The sequence below is a fragment of the Vulpes lagopus genome, chromosome 12 (genome assembly GCF_018345385.1).
Source record: "Vulpes lagopus strain Blue_001 chromosome 12, ASM1834538v1, whole genome shotgun sequence".
In the NCBI taxonomy this organism is placed as follows: domain Eukaryota; kingdom Metazoa; phylum Chordata; class Mammalia; order Carnivora; family Canidae; genus Vulpes; species Vulpes lagopus.
Window position 1 is genome coordinate 46,047,694 of NC_054835.1, and position 21,043 is coordinate 46,068,736.

A 21,043-nucleotide genomic window follows, 5' to 3' on the forward strand; every position below is an offset into this window, starting at 1 on the left:
AAAACAAAGTATTCATGACTTTTTCCAATTCATTGAGCGATATTTGAATTTCTTAAAAGAAAATTAATTCTGGGGGCACCTGAATGGCTCAGTGGTTGAACATCTTCCTTTGGCTCAAGTCATGATCCCAGGGTCCTGGGATCAAGTCTCGCATCAGGCTCCCCATAGGGAGCCTGCTTCTTCCTCTGCCTGTATGTCTCTGCCTCTCTGTGTCTCTCATGAATAAATAAAATCTTAAAAAAAAAAAATAGAAAATTCTAATTTAAGAGATTTCTAGACTGTTAACCATTTTAAGTCATATGCCAGTTATCTCTGGAATATTTCTCATGGGAGTATTTTTGGTAAAGCTTTATTTTTTATTATTTTTTAAAGATTTTATTTATTTATTCATGAGAGACATACAGAAAGAGAGAGAGGCAGAGATACAGGCAGAGTTCTCCCATGCAGGGAGCCTGACGTGGGACTCGATCCGAGGTCTCCAGGATCAGGCCGTGGGCTGAAGACGGTGCTAAACCGCTGAGCCCCCTGGGCTGCCCTTGGTAAAGCTTTAGATCCATTTTTGAGTTCTACCTGTTTTTTGTTTTTTATAATTTTTTTCAAGATTTTATTTATTCATAAGAGACACAGAGAGGCAGAGACACACAGGCAGAGGGAGAAGCAGGCTTCCTACTGGGACCCCAATGCGGGACTCTATCCCAGGACCCCGGGATTATGACCTGAGCCAAAGGCAGACACTCAACCACTGAGCCACCCAGGTGCCCCAAGTTCTACCTTTTCAAATAGTGTATACTTTTGACCACAGACTTTTATTTTCCCTTCTGTATACTCAAGCTAAGTACAAGATACAGGTAAACACTTTTGAACTTCTACACTGCTTTTTTCTTTTTTTTTTTTAAGATTTTATTTATTTATTCATGAGAGACAGAGAGAGAGGCAGGCAGAGACATAGGCAGAGGGAGAAGTAGGTTCCATGCAGGGAGCCTGATGTGGGACTCGATCCGGGGACCATGGAATCATGCCCTGAGCCGAAGGCGGATGCCCAACCGTTGAGCCACCCAGGTGTCCCTACACTGCTCATTTTGAAGTGCGAGTCACTCCTGGGAGTTGTCTTTATTTCTAGGTCTCTGGTGCCGCACCTCCTAGACCAGGAAGTAGTTTTGCTCATTTTGGGTTTGATGAACAACTTATGCACCAGATTCGGAAATCTGAGTACACACAGCCCACTCCAATACAGTGCCAGGTAAGTAAAACATAAGGAAAGGATGATATTCAGTGACTGTACTTATTTTCACATAGGTAGAGGGTGTCTAAATAGTTCCTCTGTGGCTTAATCTTCAACTTTTGCTTTAACTCGGGAAAAGAGACTATAGGTGAAATCCAAGAATATTTTTGAAACCTTTAAAAATTAAAATTAGACCCCATCAAAAGCAAGTGAATTACTGACCATTTTAAGATGTTGCTAAAAGGGCTGGGAAGTATTCTTTTGTATCTGCTAAATATCTTGAAAATATGGCCTAAATTAAACAGTTCATTAGGCCTAAACTTAAAGATTTGCGTGTAGACAAAAAAAGCAGTATTAGTGACTAGGATTCCTTTGTCTGTAACCTGAAAATTCTCACTTAGAATTGAAAGTAGTAACTTCTGTTTTCTGTTTATACATGGGATTTATTCATTCCTATACAGAATATGAGAATTTTCTGTATGTGGATGGGTAAGCTGGTCTATACCTTCTCGAGGAGAAAAGTTTTTGGTTTTTAGCAGCTTCCTTATAAATTGCAATTTTTCCTTTCTGTATCTCAAGCAAAATGGAGTCATTCATATTTTGTAAATGGCCCACATGAAAAGAATGATAGTATTTCCTATAAATCAAGATTTATTTTATATCAAGTATGCATAACCCATTAGGATATTGTTGCTTCATTGGAAATGAATGTCATTAATTTCCCCGGGATTTCCTTCAGTACATCTTTAAAATTGAAAGTTTAGAGTGGATATACTTTATTTTTTTATTTTTTTTCTCTAGGGTGTGCCTGTGGCATTAAGTGGTAGAGACATGATTGGTATTGCCAAAACAGGCAGTGGAAAAACTGCAGCCTTTATCTGGCCCATGTTGATTCATATAATGGACCAGAAGGAATTGGAACCAGGTGATGGACCAATTGCAGTGATTGTATGTCCTACTAGGGAACTTTGCCAGCAGGTATGTAGTTTGTGTAGAATGCCTCCTTTTGTGTGAACTAGCAAGTCTCTAGCCAGTCAAGTGGGTAGAATTAACTGGGAAACTGTACATAAAATTTATTATTTTAATCATTTTTTAAGTATAAGCATTAAGTACATTCATGTGCTACCAGGAAACTTATGGGAAAATATTATGTGATATGTTTTCTATGTAACCAAATACATACTTTTCCCTAAAAACCAGTTTTGTTTTGTGTGTGTGTGTTTTTTTTTTAAGATTTTATTTATTTACTCATGAGAGACAGAGACATAGACAGAGACATAGACGTAGGCAGAGGGAGATGCAGACTCCCTGCAGGAAGCCCAATGTGGGACTTGATTCCAGGACTACGGGATCACGCTCTGAGCCAAAGGCAGAAGCCACCCAGGCGTCCCAAAATCACTGTTTTAAGAGAAAAATTATATGGGAATAATTTGTATTTTAAGTTCTCGGTGTTTTCCTGGGTTAATTTATTTGGGTTGGAAAGAAAAGCAATGACAAGGTCAGGAAGAAAAGTTAAAAGAATAATGAAGACAAGGTTGTAGATTGCCTATTGAATGTGACATTGATACTCTAATCATTTATGAATAAGAATGTGGTTTTAAAGCATTTTCTAGCTTTTTATTTTCTCTGACATCACATTCTCTGGGTTTTTCAGAACTCCCTTTTGGGTATTGGTCAGTGTCCTGGTTTATTCATGTCATTTTGTCAACAACTTTGCAGATCCATGCAGAATGTAAGCGGTTTGGGAAAGCATATAATCTTCGATCAGTTGCTGTGTATGGAGGAGGGAGCATGTGGGAACAGGCCAAGGCCCTTCAGGAGGGAGCAGAAATTGTTGTGTGTACCCCAGTAAGTATGTCTTGGGTTCAAATGGCTTCTCAGCCATTCCTGGTATGGAAAAAGGGTAGTTATTGAATGGAATGCCCCCCTAAAATGTGGTAAAGCAGGGTCCAGAATACTGTGATAAATCACAGCCTGTGGCTTTGGTTTAATTTTGATTGCTTGTTTAGAATAGCAGTTCATTAAGATTCTCTGACATGTATGTTACTAGTTACAAATTCCCCTCTCTTTCAATCTGTTTTTAATGTTCTCTTAGAAAATGGATCTGTGGTTACTGAGAGCATCAAGAATCAGGAGGAGGACAGTCTTTGGACCATACAATTTGGAATATGGTCACCATTGCCCAGAAGAGTATAGCCTAAACATTAAGACCCATCAATAAGGTTTTAAATTAGGTCATTTTAGAATGCCCTACGAAATAGTTCTGGCCATTTTCCCACAATAAAGTTTTCAAATTTTCTGTTCTTTTATGCTCTATAATGCATAAAGTCCAAGTCTGTCAGACCCAGTGTCTGTTTCAGTCTACAACTGGAGAATTAGCACTTTTACCAGGAGCACAAGCCTAGAAAGTTCCTTATAAATACCTTTAATTATACTTACTATTTATTTTCTGGATCTCACAGGGTCGACTAATTGATCATGTGAAGAAGAAAGCTACCAATCTTCAAAGAGTCTCTTACCTTGTGTTTGATGAAGCAGATCGCATGTTTGACATGGGATTTGGTATGCCTTTAATTAATACCAGTTTCTTCTGCCCCCATCCTCATGATACTTGCTTTTGCTTTGTCTTTCTAGACTTAGCTTTTTTTTTTTTTTTTTTCTGTATGAGAGATGCTAAAAATATTCCTGTATAGGATTAAACTGTAGAGATCTAGCTAAGCCATTAACTATTTTTAGGTGTTCTCTCAGGAAGTATGTTAGGCTTGACTGGGTTATAGACATTTGAAAGTGCCTTTGTATATACGGGGAATGTTTTCTCTGTGCTTTATTTTTATTCATCTGCCTTTGGTTGTGGAGGTCAAGGTCTGTGTTCATATTAGGTTGTGCAGGTCATATCGTTCAAGGCCCTTTGCTTTCCTGTCCTCCCCAACTTAGCCAGCTGTGTGAAAATTCTGAATAATTCATTTTTATTGATTGGAACGCCACTGGGCCCAGCCTAGTTGAGGGGAGGAAGAGGATTTCTGGGTTTTATACTGAAATAAAAACTCCCAGGCCTAGGAGTTTCAAATTTTCCTTAATAGTTAGAACTTTCATGTGAAGATTTCTACTAAAACGACTTTTTCCCAGGCATCCCAAACCATAGTATGGAGTTACAATGTTAATTTTACTTTTCTTCTTCTTTCAGAGTACCAGGTGCGATCCATAGCAAGTCATGTCCGTCCTGACAGACAGAGTATGTATAAAGCAGTTTTATTAAGTCACGTTTTTACTTAGAATAAAACACCTCTGTATTTTTTAAGTACTCAGAGTATGGCAGCAAAAATGACCCATGTGTGTGCTGGTGAGAACCAGTAGAGGAGGGCATAAAATGAGCTGGACAGAACCTTAGAGAATAATATATGACTCTCATTTTTGTAGATGATAAACCAAGCCTGAGAATTAAGTGACTTGTCCCAAGTTACACAGTTTTATCAGTACAGGAGTTAAAGCACAGTGCAGATCTGCTGATTGGAAGTCAAGAGCCTTTTTGAACCGTGCTGACAGTCCTTGTCTTAACTGAAAGTATATTAGAATAGGAAAAGGAAAATGCTTTTTTCCTTAGTGAATCAATTTTGAAACTAAAGTTCAGATGGGTTTATTTTATAAAACTGAATAATTCTGAACATCAGTAGGAAGTATAGTGGGTATTCAAAAATGAAGTCACACTGTTTCTTTAACAGGATTTACTTTACCTTTTAGCTCTTTTATTCAGTGCAACTTTTCGGAAAAAGATTGAAAAACTAGCCAGAGACATCTTGATCGACCCTATTCGTGTGGTGCAGGGAGACATTGGAGAGGTAACCATTAAACAGGGCTCAATGGGACTCCACTAGATTATTTTTCATATTATGGAGATGTGGAATTGTTCACTAATGAGAGAAAAAACATGTTACTGTGTTACATATTTAGAGATGACGCAACATAATTCAGATTTGTTTTAAAAAACAAGGCAGGAGGATAGTTGAATGAGACAATAGATTGTCAAAATATGGATTACTGTTGAAGCTGGGTGATGGGTACATAGATGATTATGTTCATTAATTTTTTTATTTAAAATTTTATGTAATAAAAATAAAAAACAAAACCCCCAATCTTTTAGGGGAAAAACAAGGCTCTCAGGATGGAACTCATATGTTAAATGATTGTAGAAGGAGTGGGGTGACTTGAAAGACCTGGTGAAAATGAGTTCATGGTATTTTTCTTACCTTTGCATATATCCAATGTGGAAAATTTGGCTGCCTTGAGAATTCCTGAAGTTGCTTGCCATGTTTGTTACTAAAGTTCTGTGCTGTTAGTATTTTGACATTGTCTACTATCCATTTTTGAGTGCCTTCTGTGTGCATGTATGAGTTGTACTAGGAGCAGTGAATGGGAAGGACAGAAAAGGAGCTTAATTTATTAGGAGTAATCTGAATAGGCCTATAACAACGGATTGCAAAATATTGGGGCTTACAAATAGGTATATGTACAAATTGGGGAAGATGGTGAGTACAGTAATTTGAGAAGGGATGTAGGTTTCGAGCTGCACTTGACTTACTGAAGGAAAGCCCAAGGAGGAGGACTGTTGAAGGTCCTTCTTATGTTGACGGAAAGTGTGATGTCTGGTCCTTGTTCAGGTGTCTTTTGGCACAAACGTCACAGTCATCTGTTTCTTACTTTTCAGGCAAATGAAGATGTAACACAGATTGTGGAAATTCTCCATTCTGGGCCTAGTAAATGGAACTGGCTCACTCGGCGACTGGTGGAATTTACCTCTTCAGGAAGTGTCCTCCTGTTTGTTACTAAAAAAGCCAATGCTGAGGAGCTAGCCAATAACCTTAAGCAGGAGGGTCATAATCTTGGGCTGCTTCATGGGGATATGGATCAGAGCGAAAGAAACAAGGTCATTTCAGATTTTAAGAAAAAGGACATCCCAGTCCTGGTGGCCACAGATGTTGCAGGTAGAGTACGACCTTCCCTGGTGATCTTCTATTCCTGTTGCTCTAAGGGTGCTGTGTCTTGAGTACATGAGCAGGCTGATTGAAGGCCCTCTCCTGGCCTGTTTGGGCACACTAAATGGAGCAAGCAGTTTAGACCATAAGTGATCACAACCTAGAGCTCTGGGTACCACCTTCACTGTATGTTTCTCTTTGAAAAAAGAATCCCTGCAGTTGAAAGATACTCAGGGAAAAATATTGTTGAGCCAGTTACATCATAGGCTATGCCTTTATGATGTGTCTAAACATAGTACCTACCTGACATTGATTGCATGTACTTCACTCAAAGTTGAAAAGTTTTTTGAAGTATGATTTTTGGTTTTGATAGCTACCCTTAAAAACTGGTATTTTCTCCCAATAAGGGAGATAATTTCCCGACTTCAAAGCAGTTTGATGCTTTCATTATTTTACATATTCCTGGTGCAAGAGAGAGGCCATGATAGATTATTAATGGCAGAAGCCATGTGTCCCCTATGCTAAACAGCCTAGCATCGTAGAATTGATGACAGTGGCATTTGCTTTAGGGTAACTTTAATGTTTGTTTGTTTTAAGATTTTATTTATTTACTCATGAGAGAGAGAGAGAGAGGGAGGGAGAAGCAGGCTCCCCATAGGGAGCCCAGTGCGGGACTGGATCCCAGGACCCTGGGATCACGACCCAAGCTGAAGGCAGATGCTTAACCACTGAGCCACCAGGAGCCTAAATGCTTGTATCTTACTAGATCACCAAACCATGCACTTTGTCTATGTAAGAGGAATGTGGGCTCTTGGCTAGCATTTTGGGTTAGTCTAGGTTTTTTTACTCCTACTAAAGAATAAAAAAAAATTGGTTTTTATTTCAGCCCGTGGTCTGGACATTCCTTCAATTAAGACTGTCATTAACTATGACGTGGCACGAGATATTGATACTCATACTCATAGGATTGGCCGCACGGGACGAGCGGGTGAGAAAGGTGTGGCCTATACCTTACTGACCCCCAAGGACAGCAATTTTGCTGGTGACCTTGTCCGGAACTTGGAAGGAGCCAATCAGCATGTTTCCAAGGAACTCCTAGATCTGGCAATGCAGGTGAGGGGCTGAGTACACTTGAGATTGCTCCAGGTTATAAAACTAAGTGAAAAAATTCAGCAAGCCTAGGGGAATAACATAGACACAGGACTGGAAAGTTGCAGCCATAGGTGGGGGGCACTGCTTATGAGGTACAGATTAGTATTGTAGGACATTAAAATTCATCTGGTCTTTCATTCTACCCTCTTCTTTCAGCAATATCTATTTGAAAAGCTTATTCCTAAAATCTGTCCCTCTGAAATTTCTGCCTGCTTGCCCCATAGCAATCTCAAAGATGGCTACTTTTCCCCTTACTGTCCTTTCTCCATTCTTCTCGTTGGGGGGCTAAAAACATGTGATGTCTTAAGAAACGATGTATTTAATAGACTATTTCTCATAGACGTAGGTCCCAGATCTTTGACCACATTCATTACTAACCTAAAACTAAGCTAGACATTCTACTGAATTAAATCCTGGGTCATTGTAATAGATGTCATCTCCAGATTACAAATGGGTTCAATATACACCTTCTGATAGTAGAGACTTAGGTGTTTTTCAGACTTATAAGTCAGTGTACAGAACAGTTAACCTGTACTGCACTTACAGTATGGTACTGTTGCCTGTGCTCTGGGTTCTGAGAGTAAAGGACCTGAATTGCAGGAAGGAGTAGAATGGGGTATCCTTCCCTCTCCTGGGTACAGTGAGCCAATTGTAAACTACATTTTTTAACAGAATTATCTTGTCTTTGGATTTTTTCCTACATCTCTTTTTGTGCTTTAGGCTTTCTGTGCCCTCAGACTGTGATCAGCTTCCCTGGTCAGTGCTTTTCTGAAGCCAGCCCTACCTCTCAAGTACTTCGCTTAGATTGTAACATGTGATTATCAGATAAAGGGCTACCTTTCCTGTTGATATTTGTATTCTGAGAAGAACTAAATAAATCTTACAGTATGCTGGCAGTGGTCAGATTCAAGGAACACTATAGGCCATGGATAAATAAAACTTTCAATTATGTGGCTAGCAGTCCTAAACGTCTGTTCCTAGAGCCAGTTCTGATGAACCTCGCTTCACATAGCCTTTCTTTCACTTCCAAGCCCTCTTTTAAGCTCTGTGTGTGTATGTCCAATGGTATGTCTACATTGAGAAACAGAAAATCAGTTCCTTTTCCTCAAGAAAGTTAGAAGTGGTAAGTGCTCTGTATCTGAGGCTTACCTACTCATTTCTCTTCCTGGAGGCCCTGAGAAACAGTAATAATGGAAGCCTCAGATAAGGAGCTAGGCCTCCTGACAAATTTGGTAGCCTAAACTCCCAAAAGAAGCTCATCTGTGGTTCCTGTGAACGGTTGCCATAAATTTACTGGCTAAAGATGAAGCACTTTATTTCTTCCACTTTCTGATAATGTCCTCCTCCTCTGGCTGCCTCTTCCTTCTGTGATCTAACCTTGAATTATGTTGAATTGTGTGCAGAATGCCTGGTTTCGGAAATCCCGCTTTAAAGGAGGAAAAGGCAAAAAGCTGAACATTGGTGGAGGTGGCCTAGGCTATAGGGAACGCCCCGGCCTAGGCTCGGAGAACACGGTGAGTCCAGACTGTTGTAGTGCCCTTCAGGCTGCTCCCGAGTCCTGGAGGATGCTATGATTGTCCTCCTCTGCTTGACAAAGCCTTCATGAATTCAGGACCCTGTCTAGAAGGGAATGTTTTAACTTTCTCTTGAAATACCTTTGTGTACTTGGTGACTAGACATACTCAGGAAATCAGTCTAGATTAGCAGCAGTTTACATATTGAGGTTCCTGGGCCATCGGTAAATTCAATTTCATGTTCCACCCTAGACCTGGTGAATCAGAAACTTAAGCCCCCCAGCACTGGCAAGGAAAACCTTGCCATAGGGTTACTCTGTGAACTCTGTTTTCTTACTAAACTCAGGAATGCTTTCTACACTCTGGGAAATTGCATCAGGGAGATGAGAGCTAAGCTTTTCTCACAAAACAGGTAACAAAAGCACCTCCTCACTGGCTTCCTTAACTGCCTATTTCCTGTCACTTTGATTCCTAAACTGAAGAAAGCTGCCAGTTTATGTATTTCTGGAGCAATATCGTTAGTTTGGTGTTTTTGATAAAGAATCGCTCCCATGTCTCAGTAACAATGACGCACATGACACAGATAACTATAGCTAATGTTGAGCACTTAATGTGTGCCAGGGCCAGCCACTGCAAGCAGTCATGCCTGTTAACTCAATCTTCACAACCACCCAGTGAGCACAAGTGTACAAGTCATGAAACTGAGGCACCCCAGGTTGCACTCTGATAAATGTTGAAACTGAGACTTGGACTTTTTTAAAAGAGTGGATTCAGAGCCTGAGCCCTGTATAAGCTATATGCATATGCTATATATTGCCTCATGGCGTCTTCATCCTGAGCATAAAACTACACAGAATTACATAAACACTATGTTTGTGTTTGAATAATATCGTATGATCAGCTTTGGGGATTTTTTTATTTGACTTTAGGGTTAATTCCTAAAAACAATTACTGGGTTGAAAGGCATAAGCATTTTTAAGTAACTATTACTGTACCTATTCCCACAAAATAAAGTGTCCTGTTCCCATTGTAGTCCTCACTTGTTTCTGGTATATGAGACCTATTCTGGCATTGTGCTCATTCTGTCCTCACAGGTGTGCTTTTTTTTTTTTTTAAAGGACCGAGGAAATAACAACAATGTGATGAGTAATTATGAGGCCTATAAGCCTTCCACAGGAGCCATGGGAGATCGGCTGACGGCAATGAAAGCAGCTTTCCAGGTCTGAAATTTTAGAAAGTTTTCACCACCAACTCTCGGGACAGTAATGAGGGGCCTAGTATTTCAGAGATGGTAGCTGGAATTGAAGGCTTGAGGCTAGATTTAGGACCCTCTCACAGCTTTTGGCTTTGAGTATCAATTTTTTTTTTTTTAAATTTTTTATTTATTTATGATAGTCATACAGAGAGAAAGAGAGAGAGGCAGAGACACAGGCAGAGGGAGAAGCAGGCTTCATGCACCGGGAGCCCGACGTGGGATTCGATCCCGGGTCTCCAGGATCGCGCCCTGGGCCAAAGGCAGGCGCCAAACTGCTGCGCCACCCAGGGATCCCTTTGAGTATCAATTTTGTGGTCACTTACCTAGAGCTGTAGGTGTAGAAGGTAGAAAATCTACTGATTACAGCCTTCCATCCTCCAAGAACCTGGGACTGTTATACTGCCGCAGGACTGATGTTCCCTCCCTGCCTCAATAGCCAACAGTGTTGTCTACCCAAGGCTCTTGTAATCTGGTTGAGATTGCCATTTCTTAACTAAAACAAGTTTGATTCTATAGCTCTTGTGAACTCTGAACCCATCTGTACTTACCCCTCCAGTTAGCTAGCTAACGAGCTTGAGCCTTAATTTATATATTTTATCTGCCTTCAGACTGTTTCAGTTAGGTCCCTAGATTTATTATTAGTAGAGAAACATAGAAACCACAGGGTGGTGGGGCCATCAAGGATGCTAAAGTCCTAGTGCCAGGATAGCGTAGAATGTCTCTGTATCTTTTCGGTGCCAAGCCTAACACATCCAGGTTTCTGGAACCTACTATCTTATTTCTTGTTGTCTCTGTTTTAGTCACAGTACAAGAGTCACTTTGTTGCAGCCAGCTTAAGCAACCAGAAGGCTGGAAGCTCTGCTGCTGGGGCAAGTGGATGGACGAGTGCAGGGAGCTTGAATTCCGTTCCAACTAATTCAGCCCAACAGGGCCATAGCAGTCCAGACAGCCCTATTGCTAGTGCCGCCAAAGGCATCCCAGGCTTTGGCAATACTGGGAGCCTCAGCAGTGCTCCAGTGACCTATCCTTCTGCTGGAGCCCAGGGAGTCAACAATACAGCTTCAGGGAATAACAACCGCGAAGGCCCTGGGGGAGGCAATGGGAAGAGAGAGCGATATACTGAGAACCGGGGTGGCAGCCGTCATGGTCATGGAGAGAGTGGCAATCGGCATGGCGACAGTCCACGCCACGGAGATGGTGGTCGCCATGGAGATGGATACCGCTACCCAGAAAGTAGCAGCCGTCATGCTGATGGTCACCGTCATGGAGAGAATAGGCATGGAGGAGGTGGAAGCCGACATGGAGAGAGCCGAGGTGCAAACGATGGTCGGAATGGTGAAAGCAGGAAAGAGAGTTGTAATCGTGAGAGCAAGGTGGACCCCAAGGTGGACAGCAAGATGGACAAGATGGACAGCAAGACAGATAAGACAGCTGATGGTTTTGCTGTCCCTGAGCCACCCAAGCGCAAGAAAAGTCGATGGGACAGTTAGAGGGTATGTGCTAAAGTGTGAAATCAATTGTCTTTAATTTTATTTTTAGAAAGATTTTTGGTAACTAGGTGTCTCAGGGCTGGGTTGGGGCCCAAGGTGTAAGGACCCCCTGCCCTTAGTGGATAGCTGGAGCTGGAGACATTACCCCTTCATCTGGATCAATTTTCAGATGTCTTGTTGGGAAGCCACTTTGGTCCTTGGAAGCAGTTAAGAGCTGGGAACCTTCTTTTGGGCTCTGGGTGAGTTGTCATGAAGGTCAGTTTGAGGATACCTTGGGAGAATGGGCCTTCTAGGGCACAAAACTCACTCTAGTTTATATTATATGTAGCGTATATTTTTTACTAAATTGTCACCTTACAAACATCTACAAGTAAAATTTCTTTTCTTAGCTGTGTGGCCAGGCAGTCCGCTTTTTAGGAGTTGGCTTTTTGCAAACCCAACCCACTGAAGTGTTTGTTAGCGATTTGGGGAAGCATTTTGGTGCTTCTAGATTTGCAGGGAAGGGAAGTGTCTTAAGTGGGAGTCCATGCTCAGGTTCCCAGCCAGGTTTGTATCCAGTCCTGAGACAGGAAGCAGCAGCCTGCAGACCCAGAGAGCCTCTCCCCTGAAGAGGAAGATGATCCTGGAAACAAGACTGTTCCAGGTCTGAAGTGTTGCTAAATTTAAAAAACAAAAACTCGACAGCTTTTAAAGTGTCTTCTATTTCACTGTATTTTTTTTTTAACTTGCCACAATGGTAGAAAAATCTTTTGCTGAAATGATTTTGATGATTTTTGTTCTATCTTGTTTATAAAAGGAAAATATACATACTTCGAACTTTGTGACTTTGTGAAGGTTTCTTTAAGATGTGCATTCCTTTCTGCTTGCTCTAGTAAATGTTTTACTACTGGGACCTGTGGATTGTTTGTCATTTCTGCTTCACAGTGAGTACATACTAAATATACAGTGCAGCACATGGTGTGAACACCCAAATGTCTCATTAGCACTCGGTGGGAACTAAAATGTCAGAAAAGACATTACCCTGGTTTTATTCAGATAACAGAAAAGGCTGCAGGAAGACTCAAGAGGCCCACTTGCCCAGTAGTAGAGTGAATGCCACTCCAACACTGACCTTCCCCTTAGGACTTACAAAAAGATTGGACTGTTTTAGTACTCCACAGTCCGAATGGAAGAGCTCGGGGGGTCCGTTACAGCACCAACAGGAGATGTCCGAGGCCTTGCTTCAGGAGGGAGAACATCTTCCCTTACCACTCAGGACCTCTGGGAGCGTTCTAAGCGTTGCACCTGTCTTTCCAGCAGACTGATGCCAGCAAGTCTGTAGCTAGTAGTGGGAGGCCAGAATTGCACCTCCATGTCCTCACATGGTCTCCTCAGAGGCCCTTGGTGGCTCTGCTCACTTCCGTCTGTGTTTTTTCTTCTGTTCTTTCCTTTGCTGTGCTCTTTGGTCCTTCTTCATCCTTGAGTCCACCACCTTGAAATGACCTCTGACCCCAGCTGGCCTGCGCACTTTGCGACCCACGCCTTTTTTGGCTACTACATAGGTGACCTGGCGTTTCTCCTTGCCGAGCCCAGCCTTCTTATAGAGACTGTAAACGGAAGGAACAGATTAGAGGCTTTGGCCACCCTCTTTAAGTCCACGTACCTTTGTGGGTAACCCCTCTACATTACCTCCGAAGCTGAGCCACCTTCTCACGTTCAGAGATGTCCACGGTATTCACCACAGCCTCTGCCTTCTTCTTGGTTTGCTCCAGCTTCTTCAGCATCTGCCAGGGGACCTCAGTCAAGCATGCCTCTTTCCCACTCCCACCCCTGCACCCAGACATCAGGCAGCCCCACTCTTTACCCTCCGTTTCTTTCTGGCCTTTGCCTCCGCTACTTTCTTGATGGGACGCGCATTTATCTCCCTCCACCGTCGGCGGTAGTGTTCCACGTCCTTCTTGTCAATAGGCAGTTGCCGAATCCTGTGCTGCTTTTCCTCCTGCACAAACCACTCAGGAAGCTCCCCCTCCTCCTCATTAAATGTATACCTAGCCAGAGAAGAAAACAACCCTGAAAGGACTCCCTTACCCTCCTCTCTCCTCCAGGGCCACTCGTCATGATTTCCCAGCTCCCTTACCTGCTGAAGGAGTCGTCTATGAGGTCTCTCTTAGCCTTTTTGGAAGAGGCAATGATAGCACCTAGGGCAAGGCCTTCAGGGTCTAGTATCTGATGTTTCACTAGAGAAAAAAGGGCAAGTCAAAGCGCCATTCCCAACACCGAAACTTCCCATCGCCTCTTTTACAAAGGTGCAGGGCTCACCTGGGTCTTCAATAGGCACAATCTCAAACCCGTCATCATCGGACTTAAGCCCATGGCTTCGCTTCTTCCCGTGCTTTGGTTCCCAACTGCAGGTGGGACAGTTGACCATGTCACTGTTCCGCTATTCCCTAGACCCACTCCTGCCTCACCTCAACCCCACTTCTTACTGAAAACCTGAACTTCCCAAAAGGCCCCCCCAAGCTGTACTGTAGACCCCTTACGTCAAAATAATCCATATATTTTAAAACTCGCTCTCTACAAAGTGGAAACCCGCGAAAGTGGAGAAATGGTCAGAATGGCAGCTTCTCCATTCCTTCTCCCATCAGCTGCAGCCACTCACCGCTCTCCATCACTGCTGCTGCTATCATCACTGTCTGAGCTGTCATCTCCTTCCCTGCCAGTCCTAGGGACAGTCTTGGCCTCTGCTGGAGCCTCTGCCCCCTTAGGGTCCTCATCCTGGCACTGGGAGGTTTTCTTCTCACTCTTCAAACTGGAAGATGGTGGTGGCAGCTGCTGTTGCCCCTTCCGACGGCTCTCATACAAAAGCTGGGCCTGACTGATCTCCAGGGCCTCATCAGCATCATCCTCAATCCCACTAAAGCCATCCTGTCAGAGGAGGAACATTCAGCTACCCTTCTCCCAGGGCATACTAAGTCCCTGTGTGTCTGGGCCCCCAACCTTCTCTTACCTTAGAGAACCACAGACTGGCTTGTTCTTCCTGCAGTATTGTCTTTTCCTCCAGTGGCACCAGCAGTGGATTCTCTTCCTCCTCCTCCTCTTTATCATCATCTTCACCAAATCGTACACTGCAAATCCAAGGAAAATGGGTGGAAGCTTGAGGTACTTGTTCTCTGACTCCCTCTGGTGACCCCTGGGTACCCACACTGACAGTGTCAACACTCCCTCCTGCACAAACCGCCCCTCACCCCCTTACCGCTTTTGATCCTTTGGATGCCGTGATCCTCCAACTCCTGCCAGCTCCTCTGGATCCAGGTCGCTATCCAAAGATGTGTCATCATCTTCAACATCGGATACATAGATGTCATCTCTTGGCAGATCCGACAAAAATGTGTCTGCAGCACTCATATCCCCTTGCGTTACCTCCTCTAACAACTAGAGTTTGACAAAGAAAGAGATCAAGGGTACTTGCTGCTTTTCTCCTCTGTTATCTTAGCAACACTTGAGAATACACAGGAAGTGAAGGGGCTAAGTTTTTTTTGTTTTTTTTTTTAATTTATTCATGATACAGAGAGAGGCAGAGACACAGGAGGAGGGAGAAGCAGGCTCCATGCTGGGAGCCTGATGCAGGACTTGATCCCGGGACTCCAGGATGGTGCCCTGGGCTAAAGGCAGGCGCTAAACCGCTGAGCCACCCAGGGATCCCCAGCTTAGTGTTTAAAACATCCCATTCTAGGGGCACTGGGGTGGCTCAGTTGGCTGGCCAACCAACTCTTGATTTTGACTCAAGTCATGATCCCAGGGGGTAAGACTTACCCATGTTCAGAAGGGAGTCGGCTTAAATATTTTCTCTCTCTGCCCAAGGGCATAAGTGCTCTGGCTTTCTAAAATAATATATCTTTTAAAAGATTTTTATTCGAGAGAGAAAGAAAATGAGGGGGTGGGAGGGAGACTCCCCTGCCAAACAGGAAGCCTGATGTGAGGCTAAATCCCAGAACTCTGGGATCATGACCTGAGCTGAAGGCAGACATTTAACAGAGTCAGATGCCCCAAAATAATAAATCTTTGGGGGAGGGGGAAAAAAGGCAACACATCTCATTCTTAGCCCAGGTCACTGATCTTAGCCCAGCCCCACTTGGCTGTCTCTTCTTCAATGGTAGCAGAAATAGGTTTACAGAAAAGTACCCAAGGCCTATATACCATCACTTTTTAAATACTCTAATAGACACAAATTTCTTAAAAAAAAAAAAAAAAAAAATTAGGACAGCCTGGGTAGCTCAGCAGTTTAGCGCCGCCTTCGGTTCCAAGTCGGGCTCCCTTCATGGAGCCTGCCTCTGTGTGTGTCTCTCGTGAATAAATAAATAAGATCTTAAAAAAAAAAAAAATTATTCAACAAGCACATCACCAAAAACAAAAAAGGCACCTTCTGAGAATAATCTACAAATTTTGTTTCCACTGAATAAAGGAACCCAGGCAACACACATCTAACAATAATTATTTCACTTACAAACTTGTCAACCTTTAAAGTTTATTAAGATTCTATTTATTTGGGGCACCTGGATAGCTCAGTGGCTGAGCATCTGCTTTTGGCTCAGGTTGTGGTCCTGCGGTCCTGGAATCAAATCCCACATCAGGCTCTCCAAAGGGAGCCTGCTTCTCCCTCTGCCTGTTTGTCTCATGAATAAATAAAATCTTTAAAAAAATTTATTTGAAAGAGAAAACACAAGCAGAGAAGGGAGCAGAGAAAGTAACAGACTCCCTGCTGAGCAGGGATCCAGATGTGGGGCTCAATCCCAGGACCCCGAGGATCATGACCTGAGCCAAAGGCACTTAACTGATTGTGCCACCCAAGCACTCCCCCCAATTTTTTTTAAGATTATTTATTTATTTATTCGTGAGAGACAGGGAGAGAGAGAGGCAGGCTCCATGTAGGGAGCCCGACGTCTCCAGGATCAGGGGCTGAAGGTGGTGCTAAACAACTGAGCCACCTGGGCTGCCCTAATATTTATTTTTCTAATGGCAAAGCTAGCAATTAGTTCTTGAGAATTCACTACATTACCAGGGATTACACCTATACCCTCTTTTCCTACAAAAGCCCTACTAGATAGGTAGGGTTTTTTGTTTTTGTTTTAAGATTTTATTTATTCATGAGAGAGAGAGGCAGAGACCTAGGCAGAAGGAGAAGCAGGCTCCATGCAGGGAGCCCGATGTGGGACTTGATCCTGGGACTCCAGGATCACGCCCTGGGCCGAAGGCAGATGCTCAACCACTGAGCCACCCAGGGATCCCTAGTAGGTAGGTTCTATCTTTTTTTTTTTTTTTTTTTTTTTTTTTACAGAAAAGAAAACTAAGTCAAAGGGCACGTGGGTGGCTCAGTGTTTTGAGCATCTGCCTTTGGCGAAAGTCATGATCAGGGGTCCCGGGATCAAGTCCCGCATCAGGCTCCCTGTGAGGAGCCTGCTTCTCCCTATGTCCTACATCTCTGCCTGTGTGTCTCTGATGAATAAATAAATAAAATCTAAAAAAAGAAAAAATTAAGGCAAAACATAAGTGGTAGTCTTCTGTAGAACCACTGTGCTCTCTCTCCTATACTTCTAACAAAAAGAACCTGGTTTTCCATTCCCACAGAAGCAACAAAAATTCATTTTCCTTGTTAATGCTGCTTTAATCAAGAAAAGCAGCCTATGGCAGCCTGGTGCTAACTTGGTCTCTGTGACCTGAAGATCACTCTAAAGGAAACCCTGCATCACACATCCCAGCATCCCGGCCCCTCTGGCTGCATCTACTAGAACATCAGCTTCTTGCAGAGTGCTCCTTGGTTCTACTATTCTAGGTTGTACAACAAAAACTCAAAGCACGCTAGTCGTCCTGGCCTCTCAGGCACAAAGTCCACTCTCCTCTCAAGGAGTCACTTCTCCTCTTATGCACGAACACAGCAACCATGAGCCAGATCCATTCAGTGCACTTCAGCGCCATCCAACACGATGCCTGCCATGTCCAAATCTCCAAGCAGGTGGTCCTGTCTCCATCTGCCCTAATCCCCTCACCTGGTGACCCCGGATGGTACGCAGGGAGAACATGCCGGTCTCCCCCTCATCTGCTATAGACACCCCAGGAAGATCCATCTTCAGCTCCACACGTTCCCGCTGTTTCCTCTGCTCACGCAGCAGCTTCTTTTTCTTCCTGCGTGGACAATGTGAGGGATTCAACCGGGCCCAGCTCTAAAGATTCCCCATCCATGCCTTCTCCCTCTTCCCCGTATTCATACAGCAAGGGCCTCTGAGGTGAGGTTCCCCAAGCTCTTCCCCACTCCTCTCACCTCTTTAATTCTGCTACCTCCTGGGCCTTCATCTCTGCCAGGGTCCGGTTTAATTGTTCCTCCTCCTCCTCCTCTTTAGAGGGCTGCCTCCCAGTCCCGGCCTCAGACTCTTCACCCTCCTCCTCCTCCTCTTCCTCTCCTGAACTGAGGCTGACAAAACAGTGCAAGCACCTTGATTATTTCCTCACACAGTCCCCCACAGCCCCCACCTACCCTAGTTCCATTCCTTCCTTACCTGATGTCCAGTGCCTTTGCTTGCTCTTTCAGCTTCTTGGCCACATATCGCCGGAGCTTTGTTCTCCAGTTCAGTAGGGACCTGTCCCAGAAATATAATGACTAATCTTACCATTTCCTTCTTTGTCCTTGTCCCCTTTTTAGGCCCCCACCTCAAATCTCTAGCACAGTAGCATGTGTGTCCCAAGATCCAACACTATATGAATTCCTCAAATTGTCCCCTCAAGAAAAAAAAAAAAAAAAAAATGCTGCATCTTCAAAGGCCTTTCCCTGCCCTCGGGGCTCCTAGCTCTATGCCCATCCCAACTGCATACCTAAGCTCCTTGCGCCCTAGCACTTTGATATCCTGACAGCATGCCCGGATATCCTCAGTGGTAGCTGGATGCTGTGCCAACTCTTCATCATCCAGGGAGATCTGTTTGGGAGGAAGGAAACAAGTCAGGGAGATTTTTGTGGACATGCTTCTGGCGCTTCCCTATACCCCTCAGATCTGACGACTCACTTCGCTGGCTTTGGAGAGGAAATCAACGGGGTTGGCAGCTCGGAGGAAGTCAGTGACTGAAGCACGGTGGTAGAGCGTGAGATCACCCTCAGCATAGCCTTCAGCCTTACAGAGAGAAAGAATGAAGGTTGAAAATTCCTTTCTAAAATGTCTATAGGACCCACCAGACCCAACTTTCCCCCGACTCCAGGACTGGAGAGTGGCCCCATTCCCCAAACCCACCTTTGGCTTTTTCTTAGTCACCAATTCAGTAACAGTCTTGGCCTGAACTTCAATCTCCTTGAAGGCAAATTTGGGATCAAAGAACTTACTGTCAACCTTGTCAGGAGCCAGGAATCCTAAAGCAATAAGATATGTAAGAAAGCGTACTTTGGTAAAAGCTGCTAAGAAACAAAAAAATGATGCCCACCCTGGCAAACTACAAAGATCTCCGCAGATTCATGGCGAGAGGCTTGGGGCTTAGTGGCCTGGACACGGTGAAAGAGCTGCTGGAAGATCCACAGTAGGGGCTGATAGTCACGGGAACGAAAAACCTTTGTGATGAAACAGCCACCACGGGCCAGAAAATCACAAGCCAAACGTAGAGCCATCAGTGTCAAATGGGCTGTGGGAGAGAAAAAATTAGCTGAGGACTTCTGCAGCCTGAGAGAGCATGCCTACCTCCACCCTCATCTCCATGTCCCCCGACTCCCAGCACCTTGTGAGTAAGCATCATGGACCCAGCTAGCCCCAACATTGGGGGCCCCATCGTTGAGCACAACATCAACTTTCCACGTCTTCAGTTCCTTTCTCAGGGCCTTCAGACAAAAAAAAAAAAAAACAAACAAACAATTATACCAACAGAAATACAAAAATGGCTATGAATGCAATTCCTCATTCAGCCATTTGTCCACCCAATCATTTTCTGAATAGCCTGCACTTGGCCAAATCCTGTGCCAGGTACATAATGATTAAGCAAAAACAACAAAATTATATTTATCTTCACAGAGCTTACAATCTATTTGCAAGCCCAAAGAAAAGATTTCAACATCACTGCTCTTCTTCCAAACACCTCACCCCTGACTTAAAAAAGTCTGGACTGAAGACTAAGCTGTATCATAAGCCTTGTCATATAGATAAACAGAAAAGGCTTGCCTTTAGAGAACTTGGGATGGCGAGGCAGACAAACTTGGGTGTCTCCAAAGAAAGGACGCAGAAAAAGAGCGATTCCTGTTACCTGCCTACAGCGTTCTGTTGTGATGTCCTCCTGGAGTGTCACCACATTGGGAAGAGGCTTGATTGGAACCAGGTCCACTCCTGCAAGAAATCAGGTCAGAAAATTACAAAGGGATGCCCTAAACAAAGAGAAAGGAAATGCAGAACACAATTAGTATCTCATTCTCCCACCCCTTTACCACTTAGCGGGCCCACCCGTTACTCACCTACAATAAGGCTGGATACAGGCATAAACTTAGCAGCCACCTGCAGCCTAGAAAAGAGTAATGCCGATTACAATAACTCAAGACCGTTCCTCCCCCTCCCTTGGCAATAGGCTCTCTCACCGCGTGCCTTAAGAGGCGCTACCAAGTGCAGTGCCCCGACCTACGTCTAGGGAAAAGCATGAGACTGGTATTGCCGTATCCCTCCCGCCCCCAGTGCCACTCCAAGTCCTCCACGGCCGGGACCCACAACGCAGCCACAAAGAGCCGCAGGTGCCGGGTGTACCCACCATCCCCCGGGCGCAGCACACAGGTCCAGCAAGGCTCGTGCTTTCTGCAGGAACTGAAAACGGCGATTCAACTGGATCAGCTTGAAAGCAGAGCGGGAGCGGTAACCTGGGGGCACCGACAAAATGTTAAACTCGGCGGGGGGCTTTCCCAGGGAGATTTCTGCGACTTCACAACCCACCACCCCGTCTACAGAACGGGAACTCAGTATTCGGAAAGGTGGGAGAGAATCGAAAACGTCACTCCTTAGCTCGCAGACAGCGCGGACCCTGACTCACCGGTCTCCTTCGCCAAGTGATAGAACTTGTCCCGCCGGCTCTTCCCGACTTTGCCCTTCTTGCCCATAGTGGAAAGGAAGGACTGTCACTTAACCTGGGGACAGAAAAATTGAAACGCCGCTTTCCGCCCCCCACTTGCCTCTGCAAGCACGGGGAACCGCTGCCTTTTTCACCACTCTAAGAGAGGCACGTGGGGGGCAGCACACGTACTTCCGTTTCCGCTTGCGTCGCTTGCGTCTCTGGCTCCAAGTTTCTGCCATTTTGAGCGTGGCCGTAAAATTTCCTTTATGTCCTTAAGTATTGCAAGTTGGAAGTTGGGACCAGGTGAGCGGATTACCTGATCTAAAACTGAGATCCTAGAGAGCAACATTTAGGAGTTCCGTGGCCTCTTCATCCCTTTCCAAGCTCCTGACCTCGCGTAGCCA

At 44.3% G+C, this 21,043-nt stretch overlaps 2 protein-coding genes across 6 annotated transcripts in view; one reads left to right on the forward strand and one right to left on the reverse strand.

Moving 5' to 3' along the window:
• Positions 1–12,501, forward strand: part of DDX42 (DEAD-box helicase 42) — a 37,576-nt gene extending 25,075 nt beyond the window's left edge. For all 5 annotated transcript variants that reach the window (XM_041727038.1, XM_041727037.1, XM_041727039.1 and 2 more), the window contains 11 exons: positions 1,121–1,240; positions 2,024–2,200; positions 2,942–3,070; positions 3,685–3,784; positions 4,407–4,454; positions 4,961–5,058; positions 5,925–6,201; positions 7,079–7,305; positions 8,748–8,858; positions 9,977–10,078; positions 10,914–12,501. In XM_041727038.1, the coding sequence (XP_041582972.1) occupies positions 1,121–1,240; positions 2,024–2,200; positions 2,942–3,070; positions 3,685–3,784; positions 4,407–4,454; positions 4,961–5,058; positions 5,925–6,201; positions 7,079–7,305; positions 8,748–8,858; positions 9,977–10,078; positions 10,914–11,603 (2,079 nt within the window). In that variant the 3' untranslated portion in view covers positions 11,604–12,501. The remainder of the gene's footprint in view (positions 1–1,120; positions 1,241–2,023; positions 2,201–2,941; positions 3,071–3,684; positions 3,785–4,406; positions 4,455–4,960; positions 5,059–5,924; positions 6,202–7,078; positions 7,306–8,747; positions 8,859–9,976; positions 10,079–10,913) is intronic.
• Positions 12,502–12,605: 104 nt separating this feature from the next.
• Positions 12,606–20,983, reverse strand: FTSJ3 (FtsJ RNA 2'-O-methyltransferase 3). The gene is made up of 20 exons (XM_041727042.1): positions 20,619–20,983; positions 20,343–20,448; positions 20,056–20,102; positions 19,851–19,930; positions 19,332–19,431; positions 19,044–19,238; positions 18,857–18,972; positions 18,635–18,739; positions 18,447–18,547; positions 18,134–18,214; positions 17,899–18,048; positions 17,627–17,762; positions 14,836–15,014; positions 14,590–14,707; positions 14,242–14,507; positions 13,902–13,987; positions 13,720–13,819; positions 13,447–13,630; positions 13,272–13,366; positions 12,606–13,189 (listed from the first exon to the last, which is right to left on the reverse strand). Exons 1-20 carry the CDS (start codon positions 20,683–20,685, stop codon positions 12,997–12,999), a joined length of 2,505 nt encoding a protein of 834 aa, XP_041582976.1. The 5' UTR covers positions 20,686–20,983; the 3' UTR covers positions 12,606–12,996.
• Between the last annotated feature and the right edge of the window lie 60 nt (positions 20,984–21,043).

Coding starts and splice junctions, on each gene's coding strand:
- FTSJ3 (XM_041727042.1), bottom strand. CDS start 20,685: ATGGGCAAGAAGGGCAAAGTCGGGAAGAGCCGGCGGGACAAGTTCTAT. Junction 17,763..17,898: donor GAGGTAGCAGAATTAAAGAG/GTGAGAGGAGTG, acceptor TTGTCCACGCAG/GAAGAAAAAGAAGCTGCTGC. Junction 13,631..13,719: donor ATAGACGACTCCTTCAGCAG/GTAAGGGAGCTG, acceptor TTCTCTGGCTAG/GTATACATTTAATGAGGAGG.